The 14923-nt window shown below is 37.7% G+C and overlaps 1 protein-coding gene across 11 annotated transcripts in view; it reads left to right on the top strand.

Moving 5' to 3' along the window:
* The window catches only part of TTC6 (tetratricopeptide repeat domain 6), a 244260-nt gene that overhangs the window by 155840 nt on the left and 73497 nt on the right, over positions 1 to 14923 (top strand). For 10 of the 11 annotated variants that reach the window (XM_050795859.1, XM_050795855.1, XM_050795856.1 and 7 more), the window contains 4 exons: positions 7152 to 7321; positions 10244 to 10364; positions 11788 to 11938; positions 14776 to 14858. In XM_050795859.1, the coding sequence (XP_050651816.1) occupies positions 7152 to 7321; positions 10244 to 10364; positions 11788 to 11938; positions 14776 to 14858 (525 nt within the window). Of the gene's footprint in view, positions 1 to 7151; positions 7322 to 10243; positions 10365 to 11787; positions 11939 to 14775; positions 14859 to 14923 lie in introns of those variants that run through there. The other variant, XM_050795864.1, reaches the window with a different exon arrangement.

Here is a 14923-nt window from a genome sequence, read left to right as displayed (position 1 = left end):
GTTCTCATTGTTCAACTCCCACTTATGAATGAGAACATCCGGTGCTTGGTTTTCTGTTCCTGTATTAGTTTGCTGAGAATGATGGTTTCTAGCTTCATCCATGTGCAAAGGACATGAACTCATTCTTTTCTCTTTCTTTCTTTCTTTCTTTCTTTCTTTCTTTCTTTCTTTCTTTCTTTCTTTCTTTCTTTTTCTTTCTTTCTCTTTCTTCCTTCCTTCCTTCCTTTCTCTCTCTTTCTCTCTTTCTCTCTCTCTCTCTTTCTTTCTTTCCTTCCTTCCTTCCTTCCTTCCTTCCTTCCTTCCTTCCTTCCTTCCTTCCTTTCCTTCCTTTCCTTCTTTCTTTCCTTCTTTTTCCTTCCTTCCTTCCTTTCTTTCTTCCTTCCTTCCTTTCTTCCTTCCTTCCTTTCTTTCCTTTCTTTCCTTTCTTTCCTTTCTTTCCTGAGACAGAGATTCGCTCTTGTTACCCAGGCTGGAGTGCAATGGCATAGTCTCAGCTCACTGCAACCTCTGCCTCCTGGGTTCAAGCGATTTTCCTGCCTCAGCCTCCCGAGTAGCATCCGCCACCACACTTGGCTAATTGTTGTATTTTTAGTAGAGACAGGGTTGAACCATGTTGGCCAGGCTGGTCTCGAACTTCTGACCTCAGGTGATCCGCCCACCTTGGTCTCCCAAAGTGCTGGGATTACAGGCGTGAGCCACCATGCCCAGCCTGGACTCATTCTTTTTTATGGCTGCATAGTATTCCATGGTGTATATGTGACACATTTTCTTTATAAGTCTATAATTGATGGGTATTTGGGTTGGTTCCAAGTCTTTGCTATTGTAAATATTGCTGCAGTAAACATACGTGTGCATGTGTCATTATAGTAGAATGATTTATAATCCTTTGGGTATATACCCTGTAATGGGATTGCTGTATCAAATTGTATTTCTGGTTCTAGATCCTTGAGGAATCGCCACACTGTCTTCCACAATTGTTGAAGTAATTTACACTCCCACCAACAGTGTAAAAGCATTCCTACTTTTCCACACCCTCTCCAGCATCTGTTGCTTCCTGACTTTTTAATGATCAGCATTCTAACTGGCATGAGATGATACCTCACTGTGGTTTTGATTTGCATCGATGAGCTTTTTTTCATATGTTTGTGGGCCGTGTAAATGTCTTCTTTTGAGAAGCGTATGTTCACCTTCTTTGCCCACTTTTTGATGTATTTCTTTTTTCTTGTGAATTGGTTTAAGTTCCTTGTAGATTCTGGATATTAGACCTTTGTCAGATGAATAGATTGCAAAAATTTTCTTCCATTCTGTAGGTTGCCTGCTCATTCTGATGATAGTTTCATTTGCTGCACAGAAGCTCTTTCATTTAATTAGATCCCATGTAGCTATTTTAGCTTTTGTTACCATTGCTTTTGGTGTTTAAACATGAAGTCTTTGCCCATGCCTATGTCTTGAATGGTATTGCCCTGGTTTTCTTCTGGGATTTTTATGGTCCTAAGGTGTAAGGAAGGGGTCCAGTTGTAGTTTTCTGCATATGGCTAGCCAGTTTTCTCAACACCGTTTATTAAATAGGGAATCTTTTCCCCATTGCTTATGAGTGTCAAGTTTGTCAAAGATCAGATGGTGGTAGATGTGTGGTGTTATTTCTGAGGCCTCAGTTCTGTTCCATTGGTCTATATATCTGTTTTGATACTGGTACCATGCTGTTTTAGTTATGGTAGAATTGTAGTAAAGTTTGAAGTCAGGTAGTGTGATGCCTCCAGCTTTGTTCTTTTTGCTTAGAATTGTCTTGGCAATGTGGGCTCTATTTTGGTTCCATATGAACTTTAGAGTAGTTTTTTTCAATTCTGTGAAGAAAGTCATTGATAGCTTGATGGGGATCGTATTGAATCTATAAATTTCCTTGGGCAGTATGGCCATTTTAACGATATTGATTCTTCCTATCCATAAGCATGGAATGTTCTTCCATTTGTTTGTGTCCTTTTTTATTTGTTGAGCAGTGGTTTGTAATTCTCCTTGAAGAGGTCCTTCACACCCCTTGTAAGTTGGATTCCTAGGTATTTTATTCCTTTGAAGCAACTGAGAATGGGAGTTGACTCATGATTTGGCTCTCTGTTTGTCTGTTATTGGTGTATAGGAATGCTTGTGATTTTTGCACATTGATTTTGTATACTGAGACTTTGCTGAAGTAGCTTATCAGCTTGAGATTTTGGGCTGAGACGATGGAGTTTCCTGAATATACAATCATGTCATCTGCAAACAGGGACAATTTGACTTCCTCATTTTCTAATCGAATACCCTTTATTTCTCTCTCTTGCCTGATTGCCCTGGCCAGAACTTCCAACAATATGTTGAATAGGAGTGATGAGAGAGGGCATCCCTGTCTTGTGCCAGTTTTCAAAGGGAATACTTCCAGTTTTTGCCCATTCAGTATGATATCGGCTGTGGGTTTGTCATAAATAGCTCTTATTATTTTGAGATATGTTCCATCAATACCAAATTTATTGAGAGTCTTTAGAATGCGGGGCTGTTGAATTTTGTCAGAGGCCTTTTATGCATCTATTGAGATAATCATATGGTTTTTGTTTTTGGTTCTGTTTATATGATGGATTACGTTTTATTGATTTGCCTATGTTGAACCAGCCTTGCATCCCAGGGATGAAGCCCACTTGATCATGGTGGATAAGCTTTTTGATGTGCTGCTGGATTCGGTTTGCCAGTATTTTATTGAGGATTTTTGCATCGATGTTCATCAGGAATATTAGCCTAAATTCTCTTTTTTTGTTGTGTCTCTGCCAGGCTTTGGTATCAGGATGATGCTGGCCCCATAAAATGAGTTAGGGAGGATTCCCTTTTTTTTTTTTATTGATTGTAATAGTTTCAGAAAGAATGGTACCAGCTCCTCTTTGTACCTCTGGTAGAATTCAGCTGTGAATTCATCTGGTCCTGGACTTTTTTTGGTTGGTAGGCTCTTAATTATTGCCTCAATTTCACAGCCTGTTATTGGTCTATTCAGGAATTCAACTTCTTCCTGGTTTAGTCCTGGGAGGGTGTGTGTGTCCAGGAATTTATCCATTTCTTCTAGATTTTCTTGTTTATTTGCACAGAAGTGTTTATAGTATTCTCTGATGGTAGTTTGTATCTCTGTGGGATCGGTGGTTATATCCCCTTTATCATTTTTTATTGCATCTATTTGATTCTTATCTCTTTTATTCTTTATTAGTCTTGCTAGTGGTCTATCAATTTTATTGATCTTTTCAAAAAACCAGCTCCTGGATTCATTGATTTTTTGAAGGATTTTTTGTGTCTCTGTCTCCTTTAGTTCCGCTCTGATCTTAGTTCTATTTTCTCTCTTCTGCCAGCATTTGAATGTGTTTGCTCTTGCTTCTCTAGTGGCTTTAATTGTGATGCTAGGGTGTCAATTTCGATCTTTCCTGCTTTCTCTTGTGGGCATTTAGTGCTATAAATTTCCCTCTACACACTGCTTTAAATGTGTCCCAGAGATTCTGGTATGTTGTGTCTTCGTTCTCATTGGTTTCAAAGAACATCTTTATTTCTGCCTTCATTTCGTTATATACCCATTAGTCATTCAGGAGCAGGTTGTTCAGTTTCCATGTAGTTGAGCAGTTTGGAATTAGTTTCTTAATCCTGAGTTCTAGTTTGTTTGCACTGTGGTCTGAGAGACAGTTTGTTATAATTTCTCTTCTTTTATATTTGCTGAGGAATGCTTTACTTCCAACTATGTGGTCAATTTTGGAATAAGTGCGATGTGGTGCTAAGAATGTATATTCTGTTGATTTTGGGTGAAGAGTTCTGTAGATGTCTATTAGGTCTGCTTTGTGCAGAGCTGAGTTCAATTCCTGGATATCCTTGTTAACTTTCTGCCTTGTGGATCTGTCTAATGTTGACAGTGGGGTGTTAAAGTCTCCCATTATTATTGTGTGGGTGTCTAAGTCTCTTTGTAGGTCTCCAAGGACTTGCTTTATGAATCTGGGTGCTCCTGTATTGGGTTAATATATATTTAGGATAGTTAGCTCTTCTTGTTGAACTGATCCCTTTACCATTATGTAATGGCCTTCTTTATCTCTTTCGATCTTTGTTGGTTTAAAGTCTTTTTTATTAGAGACTAGGATCGCAACTGCTGCTTTTTTTTTGTTTTCCATTTGCTTGGTAGATCTTCCTCCATCCCTTTATTTTGAGCTCTGCATGTGAGATGGGCCTCCTGAATATAGCACACTGATGGGTCTTGACTCTTTATCCAATTTGCTAGTCTGTGTCTTTTAATTGGAGCATTTATCCCAGTTACATTTAATGTTAATATTGTTATGTGTGAATTTGATCCTGTCATTATGATGTTAGGTGGTTATTTTACTCATTAGTTGATGCAGTTTCTTCCTAGCATCGATGGTCTTTACAATTTGGCGTGCTTTTGCAGTCACTAGTACTGGTTGTTCCTTTTCATGTTTAGTGCTTCCTTCAGGATCTCTTGTAAGGTAGGCCTGGTGGTGATGACATCTCTCAACACTTGCTTGTCTGTAAAGGATTTTATTTCTCCTTCACTTATGAAGCTTAGTTTGTCTGAATATGAAATTCTGGGTTGAAAATTCTTTTCCTTAAGAATGTTGAATATTGGCCCCTACTCTCTTCCGGCTTGTAGAGTTTCTGCCGAGAGATGTGTTGTTATTCTTATGGGTTTCCCTTTGTGGTAACCCGACCTTTCTCTCTGGCTGCCCTTAACATTTTTTCCTTCATTTCAACTTTGGTGAATCTGACAATTGTGTGTCTTGGAGTTGCGCTTCTCGAGGATTATCTTTTTTTTGTGGCGTTCTCTGTGTTTCCTGAATTTGAATGTTGGCCTGCCTTGCTAGGTTGGAGAAGTTCTCCTGGATAATATCCTGAAGAGTGTTTTCCAACTTGGTTCCATTCTCCCCCGTCACTTTCAGGCACACTAATCAGACGTAGATTTGGTCTTTTCACATAGTCCCATATTTCTTGGAGACTTTGTTCATTTCTTTTTACTCTTTTTTTCTCTAAATTTCTCTTCTCACTTCATTTCATTCATTTGATCTTCAATCACTGATACCCTTTCTTCCAGTTGATCGAATTGGCTACTGAAGCTTGTGCATGCGTCATGTTCTCATGCCATGGTTTTCAGCTCCATCAGGTCATTTAAGGTCTTCTCTATACTGTTTATTCTAGTTAGCCGTTTGTCTAATCTTTTTTCAAGGTTTTTAGCTTCTTTTGATGGGTTCGAACATCCTCCTTTATCTTGGAGAAGTTTATTATTACCGATTTTCTGAAGCCTTCTTCTCTCAACTCTTCAAAGTCATTCTCCATCTAGCTTTGTTCCGTTGCTGGCAAGGAGCTGTATTCCTTTGGAGGAGAAGAGGTGCTCTGATTTTTATAATTTTCGGCTTTTCTGCTCTGGTTTCTCCCCATCTTTGTGGTTTTATCTACCTTTGGTCTTTGATGATGGTGATGTACAGACGGGGTTTTCGTGTGGATGTCCTTTCTGTTTGTTAGTTTTCCTTCTAACAGTCAAGACCCTCAGCTGCAGTTCTGTTGGAGTTTGCTGGAGGTCCACTCGAGACCCTGTTTGCCTGGGTATCACCAGTGGAGGCTGCAGAATCGTAAATATTGCAGAACGGCAAATGTTGCTGCCTGATCATTCCTCTGGAAGCTTCGTCTCAGAGGGGCACCTGGCTGTATGAGGTGTCAGTCATCCCCTACTGGTTGATGCCTCCCAGCTACTCGGGGGTCAGGGACCCACTTGAGGAGGCTTTCTGTCCATTCTCAGATCTCAAACTCCATGCTGGGAGAACCACTACTCTCTTCAAAGCTGTGAGACACAGACGTTTAAGTCTGCAGAAGTTTCTGCTGCCTTTTGTTCAGCTATGTTCTGCCCCCAGAGGTTTAGTCTACAGAGGCAGGCAGACCTCCCTGAGCTATGGTGGGCTCCACCCAGTTTGACCTTCCTGGCTGCTTTGTTTACCTACTCAAGCCTCAGCAATGGCAGGCGCCCCTCCTTCAGCCTCCTGCAGCCTTGCAGTTCAATCTCAGACTGCTGTGCTAGCAGTGAGCGAGGCTCTGTGAGTGTGGAACCCTCCGAGCCAGGAACAGAATATAATTTTCTGTTGTGCCGTTTGCTAAGACTGTTGGAAAAGTGCAGTATTAGAGTGGGAGTGGCCCGATTTTCCAGGTGCCATCTGTCATGGCTTCCTTTGGCTAGGAAAAGGAATTCTCTGACCCATTGCACTTCCCAGGTGAGGCGATGCTTCCTCTGGCTTTGGCTCACGGTCTGTGGGCTGCACCCACTGTCCTGCATCCACTGTCTGTCAAGCCCCAGTGAGATGAACCTGGTACCTCAGTTGGAAATGCAGAAATCACCCGTCTTCTGCGTTGCTCACACTAGGAGCTATAGACTGGAGCTCTTCCTATTCAGCCATCTTGCAACCTCCCACTATTTTTATTTCTTCTAAGTAGACAACCTAGTAGCTTCTTTCTTCTATTTTTCCTTGTCATCTTTATTTTATTTCTAACAATGGATATGCTTCACATTATTAACTAACTGAAAATGAGTTTTTTAGCATAGATCTAAGTCAGTGATAATTTCAAAATTGGAGTCAGAAGTTAATGATAAAGGAATCCAGTTTACACAACTAACGCAATAGCTTTCATCCATGAAAGAGCAGACTCTCACATATTTGGATGTATCTTCAAGGCCCAGAGAAAAATCTTCTAAAACTTCTACTCACTAGGGCCCATGTTCTGCAAAATGGATCATTTTGTTTTTCTAGGGAGCAATTTTGTATAAATTAGTGCTTAATACATTTTGGGAAATGAATAAATAATAAATATAATGCTTATTTTATTGACATACCTCCATGAGAAATGTAAGAAATGAAATTAGTAAGCATATAATTAATATGTAGAATGTGCCTAATAAGCATATAATTATGTATACAATAAAGTGTCCTTCAATTTATAAAAAGTTTGTATCATTTTTACTGTTAACTTCATGACTAAACTCTCTTGTGAAGCAAGGAGAAACATTTACAAATTGTTATTCAAATATAAAATTAGTTGTACAGGTTTACCAAAAAGAGAAAATGTATACTTTACAATACTTGTTAAAACAAATCTTTTTTTCCTAGGACATACCGAGGGATTGCATATGTTAAACGGAAATTTTACAAAGAAGCAACTCAAGATTTTTCTGCTGCAATTCACTTAGATCCTAATAACTGGTTAGCATTGTATTATCGAGGTTGCTTATTCAGAAAGAGTAACCCTTTTAGAGCGCTACAGGATTACAGTGTTTCAGGTACTTTGCCTTCAATTACATGTATGTAGCAATCTGATCTGAGATTCAACAGCTCAGTTTCATAGTGGTGAATGGTAAAGTGGGGCCACTAATGTAATAAGTATACTACTATATACTAATATACATTATAAGTATATATTACATGAGCTTATACATTTTAATATTCTTATATAGATATACAATATATGAATATATAGCTATAATGGTTTAGTTATAAGTGTTTCTAATATGCCCGTGTGTGTGTGTGTGTGTGTGTGTGTGTGTGTGTGTGTGTGTTAACTGTGGCAAGGGGAGAATGTGACATCAAAGAAATCTCTTTCTATAATATACTGGGTTCTAAAGACTTTTCTGGAAACCCAGGCCTGTTTCCTAGTCAGCTTTCTAAAATGGCAGTAAATTGTCCTGGTGGGCTGTGTCCTGCTCCATAGGCTCAGCCCAAGAGATTTGTCAAATTCAGCGTTTTTAACCCATAAACTAAAAATAGGTTTTGGGAATCCTTAGTAGCTAAGGACACCAACAGCTAAAAATGGCCATTTCTGTGTTACCCTCAATCAGCACACTCCTGGTTTATGCATGTGGCCAGCACATTTGGTGAGCATAGAGTCAGTGCTCAGTAAACAGACTCCAACAGAATGAATGAGCTCATCCTGACTGATGAAATCCAGCCTGAGTCTAACGCTCCAGATATGCCTGTGTTCACCTGGGTGCGAAGTTCTAGAATCCCATCATTGTAGATTAGACGGTGTCTAGAGATGAAGAGACAACTAGATTTCCACAGGGAAGAAGAGCTAAGGTGATGGTTACTTGATTGTCTTAAGTCCATTTGCCTTCTGAGGTCACCCTTCTCATTAATGTTAAAATAAAATAACTCAAATTTCATTCTGTGTATTGAGAGGAGTCTAGTGTCCTCCCCTCTATTTCCAAGGATTCTTGGGAAAGGGGCCTGAGGATTTCTGTCTAATTCTTTCGTCATCTTTGAGTCCAGTTTCAGCTTTTGGCTGGATTCCCCATCTTTGCTCACCCTCACTTCTGTGGCTACTGTTCTCTTGGCTTTGCTTTTTACCAGGTCTGTCCTTCATTCCCCAGTATAACATCAACACAAACATGTTGTGTCTACTAATCTGTTACTGAATGCTTTAGGGTTCAGAAGATAAATTTAGCACAGGTAACTTAAATTTGAAGATCAAACCACCCCCATTTTTAGAAGTTTATCTGACTCTGTCAGCCCTATCCATCTACCACTGGCCAAATCCCTTTCTCTCTGGTCTTCCTGTAAAGGCTTCTTTCTTATATTTCCCTCTTATATAAGTTTTGGGCTTCTCATGCACTCCTCTCCCCACTTCTAGGCTATCACAATAATTGAACAAAATTCCTATTATTTAATTATCCAGAGCAGACAAACTTGATTTCAGCCTCAATCCTTTCCTACCAGATAGCCCAAGGAGTTTTATCGCCCACAACAAAAAAGGACTCTCAAGATATTTTGCTAAGCTAGTAATAATAATAATAATAATAATGATATCTAACATTTATTGGGCATTTTGCTACTTGCAAAGTGCTTTTTAAAGTGCCAAATAAGAAGTATCTCAATATTCAGAGTAATACTAGGAGCTCGGTACTATTTTCATTCACATTTTACTGATGAGAAAGCCACAGCACAGAGAGGTTAAATGATATTTTTTTCTTTTTTCTTAAGAATCGTTTTTTTATTATTATTATTTGTTAAGAGCAACCACCCAAACTGCAGCTGATTTTTCAATTGCTAGTCAATCATACCGTGAACTGAGCAGTTAGATTTTCTTCAAGTGATACCAGTCATGTGCCACATAATGATGTTTCAGTCAAAAATGCACTGTATATACTATGGGTAAACCTGATATATGTATATACATATGTAACATATACCATCTAGGTTTGTGAAAGTACACTCTATGATGTTTGCACAATAAAGAAATCCCCTAATAATGCATTTCTAGAACATATCCCTACTGTTAAGTCGTGCATGACTGTATTTACTTAATCTTTATGATCATTGCTGACACTAACTATACTTCCCTAAATTTAGTACTGTGAATATTTTTGTCTTAGACTGTAAACATTATGCACATTTTGGCAAAACTTTCCATCTTAAGGCAGAATGGCATGAGAAGCTTTAAAAATATGTGTCAAAACTTGTGGAAACCCCATCTAATTCACTAACATGTTTTGAAAGTGAAGGGGCAATCAGTAGGCGAGAGACATGAGATGACCTCTAGACTGGTTACTGATGACAGTCACACACCTAGAGTACTGAGAGGAGGTTCTTTTTCTCCCTTCCATTATTTGGGATGTGCATCCTGGATAGTTGTTATTTGGGATGTGCATAGTCAAGCCATCTGCCTTACCTCCAAGCTCTGCTTGCCTTGGTGTAGCCTCTTTGCTTGTCCATCCTGGTTTGTGTGTAAGCCTGACCTCTGCTTTCTGCCTTCAGGACTAGTAACCAAGCCTGTTCTTGGCCAGTAACGATGGCTTCCTGATAAAATCAGGCCATCAAGGGTCATGTCAACCTTCTGACTGGAGTTGGATTCTAGGCCAGTCTTTGCCACTGACTGTCATATCATGACGGTGGTCAATGTACTTACCGCCTTTGGACTTTAATCTCCTCACCTATACAGTGAGTGGACTATGCTAGATTCCGATCAGGGTTTAGTTCAGCTCTAATGAGTTTGTGAACCACAATTGCCACATTGTTACTAATAAATACATTTTAATGTACAATACTATTGTTTAACTTACCAAACAAGTACACTCATCATAGATATGTTTCTATTTTATATAATGTTAAAAAAAGAGAATAAGCAATAGGAAGGTTACAGACTAAAATATAATTTACATATGGTTATTTTAGAACCTGAATGAAATACATTTTTTTAAATTTTTAAGCACTCATAAATGATGGCTATGAGAATCTTGGTTGTTTTCTACATCGGGGAATAGTCTATGCACATCTAAAACTTTGGTTGCTGGCAATTTGTGACTTTGAAACTGTTATTTCTCTAGAAAGGTACGTTTTCCTTTTCATATTTATTGATTTCACTTTTGTAAAAAATTGAAAACCTAAAATGGGAGAAAAAGTTTCTTTCCCCTAATCGTTGATAACCTAGAAAAAGTGAGACACTTATAAAGTCATCCTAGAATTAGAATACTACTTCTAAAAACAAGATTACTTCTAAAATAAAACCTGTTCTCAACATCTGTTTGCCTCGGGTGTTTTTGCAAATTTTAGAAGTTAAATGGGTTTGACAGGAGTTAAATCCATGGATAAGGAATCAATACTATTGAGGATTTTGGAGATGCCCAGGCTAGAGCTTTTTGAAATTAACTTCATGGAAAACTGTCATTAAGTTTTAAAATAATAAAAAAATTCTGCTTGGTATATGATTGCTATGGACAGCATACAACTCAATGGAAGGCAACCTTCTATTTAGAACTTCTGGCTTTGTTTTGTTTAGTAAAGCAAAATAAAAACACTAATACCATGTAGACCATAGGTTCAGGAAGAAATACAGACTGAAAGTTAAATGCACTAGTCAGAAAGACAAACTGTAAATCACAGATTTAATTAAAATTTCCCCTTTCTTCCAATGAAGCATTTGTGAAAAGGGAAGGTGTCAGAAAGAGTAACTAATCATGTCAATTCCTTGCCAACCAGCAGATGGTTTGCTTAATCTATCCAAGGTAAACTTTGAATTTGACACAGGAAATTCGTGGAGCATGACTCCATAATGACCACAGTGGTTTTCTTTTGGACATTTTTGAGCCAGAAAGAAAAAGAAAAGAGTGTCAGTTTCAAAGAGACAGAAAACGGGAAGTAGGAACTTTGGTGTCTAGGCAAGGGGTCAGGGATTCTTTTAGACCAGATTATTGGATGGGTGGTTTTCTCATTTTGAAATAGTGGCATCAAACATGATAATTTCTAAGGTTATTTCTCTGCTGAAAATCATTTGATTCTAAGAGAGATAAATAACATTTATTTGATACAGAAAAGCTGTGTTAATATGTATGTGGAGAGGATTTTAACCCCAAGCCACCAAACCCTTGAATATGACTGTTTCTTACTGTCACTCATGGCCAATAGAACATAGCCTGAGGTAAAGACCCTTTAGTTGAGAAAAACTAAGCTTGTGACTCAAGATAACAGGAAAGTAAATCAAAGAAGAGTAAAGTTTTGCTAAAAGTCTAGGAGACTTCAGGAATTCTGTTCCTAGCTCAGACCCTAAAAACATTAATTCCCTCCTAAGGGTTTCATAAAGGTATTTATAGTTTTTCACAGAGAGCAGCTACTTTCCTTTCCTTTGTAAAACATTAAAAAAAATACTCTGATGAATACTGATGCATCTATTTCATTCAGTTTATTCCTAATTGGAGAATATTTGGAATAATGAAAAATGTTTAACAAGATTTCACTTTCTCATTTTTTTTTTTAGAACTACTACTTTGGCTTATGTAAATATTGGCCTCATACATCTGCTATACCTGGATAACTACACGGAAGCCATTTGGCAATTTTCTGAGGCTATTAGAATTGATCCTTTATATATTCAAAGCTATCTTTGTCGAGCAGAAACCTATTTTAAGGTATTTAAGCCTTGAGAACCTTCATTTTTTTTAAAAAAAACTTTAATTTTCTGGATATTTGTTCAGCATAATTTTTATATATATATACATATTTTAGATAATTGTAGGGGCTAATGCATTTATAAACAATGTGTTAAGCTGATAGTTAACTCTAATTACTCATTTATAAAGCTTCTACTTTCAAGGTGTACATTTTTATGTCTTTCACTTTTGCAAATAATACCTTTTTTTCTTTATTACAAAAGCATTATATATTTATTGCAGGTAATATATGCATGCAAATACAAATAAACTGAAAGCTATTATATATAATTTTATTCTCTAGGGATAGCTGCTCTAAACAATTTGAGTCTATGGTCCAATGTTTTGTGTGTGTGTGTGTGTGTGTACATACAGGTGAGTAGGTAGATTTATACAATGGGATCCATCCATAGAACGGGATACTGACCATTCATACTTCCCTTTAATTTTGTTTAATTTTTATAAGTTGTTTAAATTAAAAATAAATGTTATATGTCCCAGCTGTGACAAATTAAAACAGCACAATAAATAGGAAAAATCCTCTCCAATTCCAGCCAGATCTGATTTTCAGAGATAACGCTATAACTTTTGTCTCTACCCTTCAAAGTAGACACGCATTTCCACCACTTCACCTCTAACTGCCCTGTCCAAATACTAGTTTCTCACCAGGATTTTCAAATAGCAGCCACGGTGATCTTGCCAAAACATGTCAGATTATTTCGTTTCTTTGCTCAAGCCCTTCAATAGCTTCCCTTGTGTTTAGAATAAAAGCTAAATTCTACAAAAGCCAAAGATCTGAAAGACCCCACAGGAACCATCTCCTAATTGCCTTTCTACCTTTGTCTCTTGTCTATGATGGTTTCAGCCAGGATAAACTAGGCTATGCTGGGGTTAAAAAAAAAAAAAAAAAAAACCTTCAAAATTACTGTATTAAAACAAAGGTTTATTCCTGGCACACACTATATGTCCCTGGAGGATTGCCTGGAGGCTCTGCCCTCCATTGTCTACGTCTCAGGACCCAGTGTGACTAGAATCCCATTCAAAGTCCTTACTCTGCTGACGATGGAGGTGGGGACCCAGGGCAGGTTCAGTGTTGCCATTAGGTCATGTTAGCTCTTGACTCTGTCGGGGAAAGGATGGACATACTCATAGAACCATAGTGTGGTTCTTTTGCTTAACCTAACCCTGTTGATGAAGCCAAGACCATCTGTGGAAGTTGGAGTTTCTCTGAACACATAGAGAAATCAAAACACTAGCATGATAGCAAGGTGTAAGGATATAGTCAAAGGCTGTTCTGAGAGGCAAAAATCTCTATGCCGTAATGATGGAATAGTTTGTGGTGCATTCACACCATAGAATGTAACAGAGATGGTGACAAGAATAATAGAAGTATGCTAGCTGACTTGGAAGGGTTTCCATGAGATATTTTTGAGTTACAAAAGTAGGACTCACAAAAGAGTGTGAAGTGTGTACAATACAATTCCATGTAAATAAAACAATTGTAAATAAACCCTTGTATATGTATGTACAAGAATACATACTCTCATTATGTGGGTTCATCCTCCAGGGTAAATCTAATCTAAGGTTGCCTGGTAGTGGTCTAATGTCTCTGGACCACAGGGAAGCTTGTAGAGATTTGAGAATGTGCCTCCATTTGTCTTAAGTCAGGGTTTCCTCAATGCATAGACATGTATGGTTGGTAGAACAGGTGTAGCAATGTGGACATATGACTATATGATTTATTAATTACACCATCCTGAATAGGGTTAGCTTAGGAAGCAGCAGGCCTGAAGTTCCACAGAAAATTTCCAATTTGTTTTAACAAATTTCAAACTTCTTCCTTTTCTGTTCCCTCTTTTGAGTCCATCCACCATTTCCTCCAAACATTTTTACCATCTCTACAGGTACTGCCTGCTTCCATGCACAAATTAGTTTTGTACATTTGCTTCTTTGCATCATTGTGCGATAACAATAAAAAAATTGGTTGGTTGTCCCAGGTTAATTTTGCTCTGGTCTGCAGAGTGCTCTGTTGTCAGTATTTCCAATGGTAGTTGATTTTGTCCCCAAATTTGTACAAATTCAGTTTCTGTGACCAGTATTAAGGGAATGATTAATGTTTACTTTTCATTATATATTGATGTTAAACAGATTACTTTTCATCATTTTTTTATTTTGTTATATTCATTCATTTACTTAATTTTTGTGCAGGCCTGTTCTTCCTCCCTTATTTTTAAGTGGAATATAGTTTTAGTTTTTATCTTACTGTCCTTTGCATGATACTTTATTTCTTAGTCTTTATTCTTATTATTGTTTTTGTCTAGACAGGGTCTCACTATGTTGACCAGGCTGGTCTTGACCTCCTGGCCTCATCAAGCGATTCTCCTGTCTCAGCCTCCCAAAGTGCTGGAATTAGAGGCCTGAGCCTGGCCTGCATGCTACTTGATTAAGATGGATCAGGTTAACTGAAAAAGTTGTTAGGGTTGAGGGAGAAAAACTGAAAGCTAAATGATAAAAGAGAACACAAACATGCACACAATCCAGAATGTATTATATAATCACATTTGTGTGAAATAGTATAAGTGGGTATGTATAATTATTATTCAAAATTAAAGATAGATTATTTTTAAAAACTAAGAGTATATCATAAATTTTTCTTTTCACTTCTCTGTAACCTATTTGCTTTGTTGATTCTTAAGAAAAACATGTATGTTAGGAGATGTACCTGCAAAATTTCTGTAGAAAGGGCGAGAGAATAAATATCAGAAAGGAAGCAACTGGTATTATTAGGAGCTAAGTTTCTGTTTATCACTCAACAGTTGCATAAATGGAAAAAGGCAGTAAATGAATTGTCTCGTGCTATCCACCTTCAGCCAGATGGAATCCAATTATACATAAGAAGGTATGAGCATAGAAACTGAATTTTTCCTGGGATAATTTAACATCAGAGAAATTGAATGGGGATCT

The sequence above is a fragment of the Macaca thibetana genome, chromosome 7 (genome assembly GCF_024542745.1).
Source record: "Macaca thibetana thibetana isolate TM-01 chromosome 7, ASM2454274v1, whole genome shotgun sequence".
NCBI lineage: Eukaryota > Metazoa > Chordata > Mammalia > Primates > Cercopithecidae > Macaca > Macaca thibetana.
Note: the sequence above shows the minus strand (reverse complement) of the source record. Positions and strands in the feature narration are given on the sequence as shown.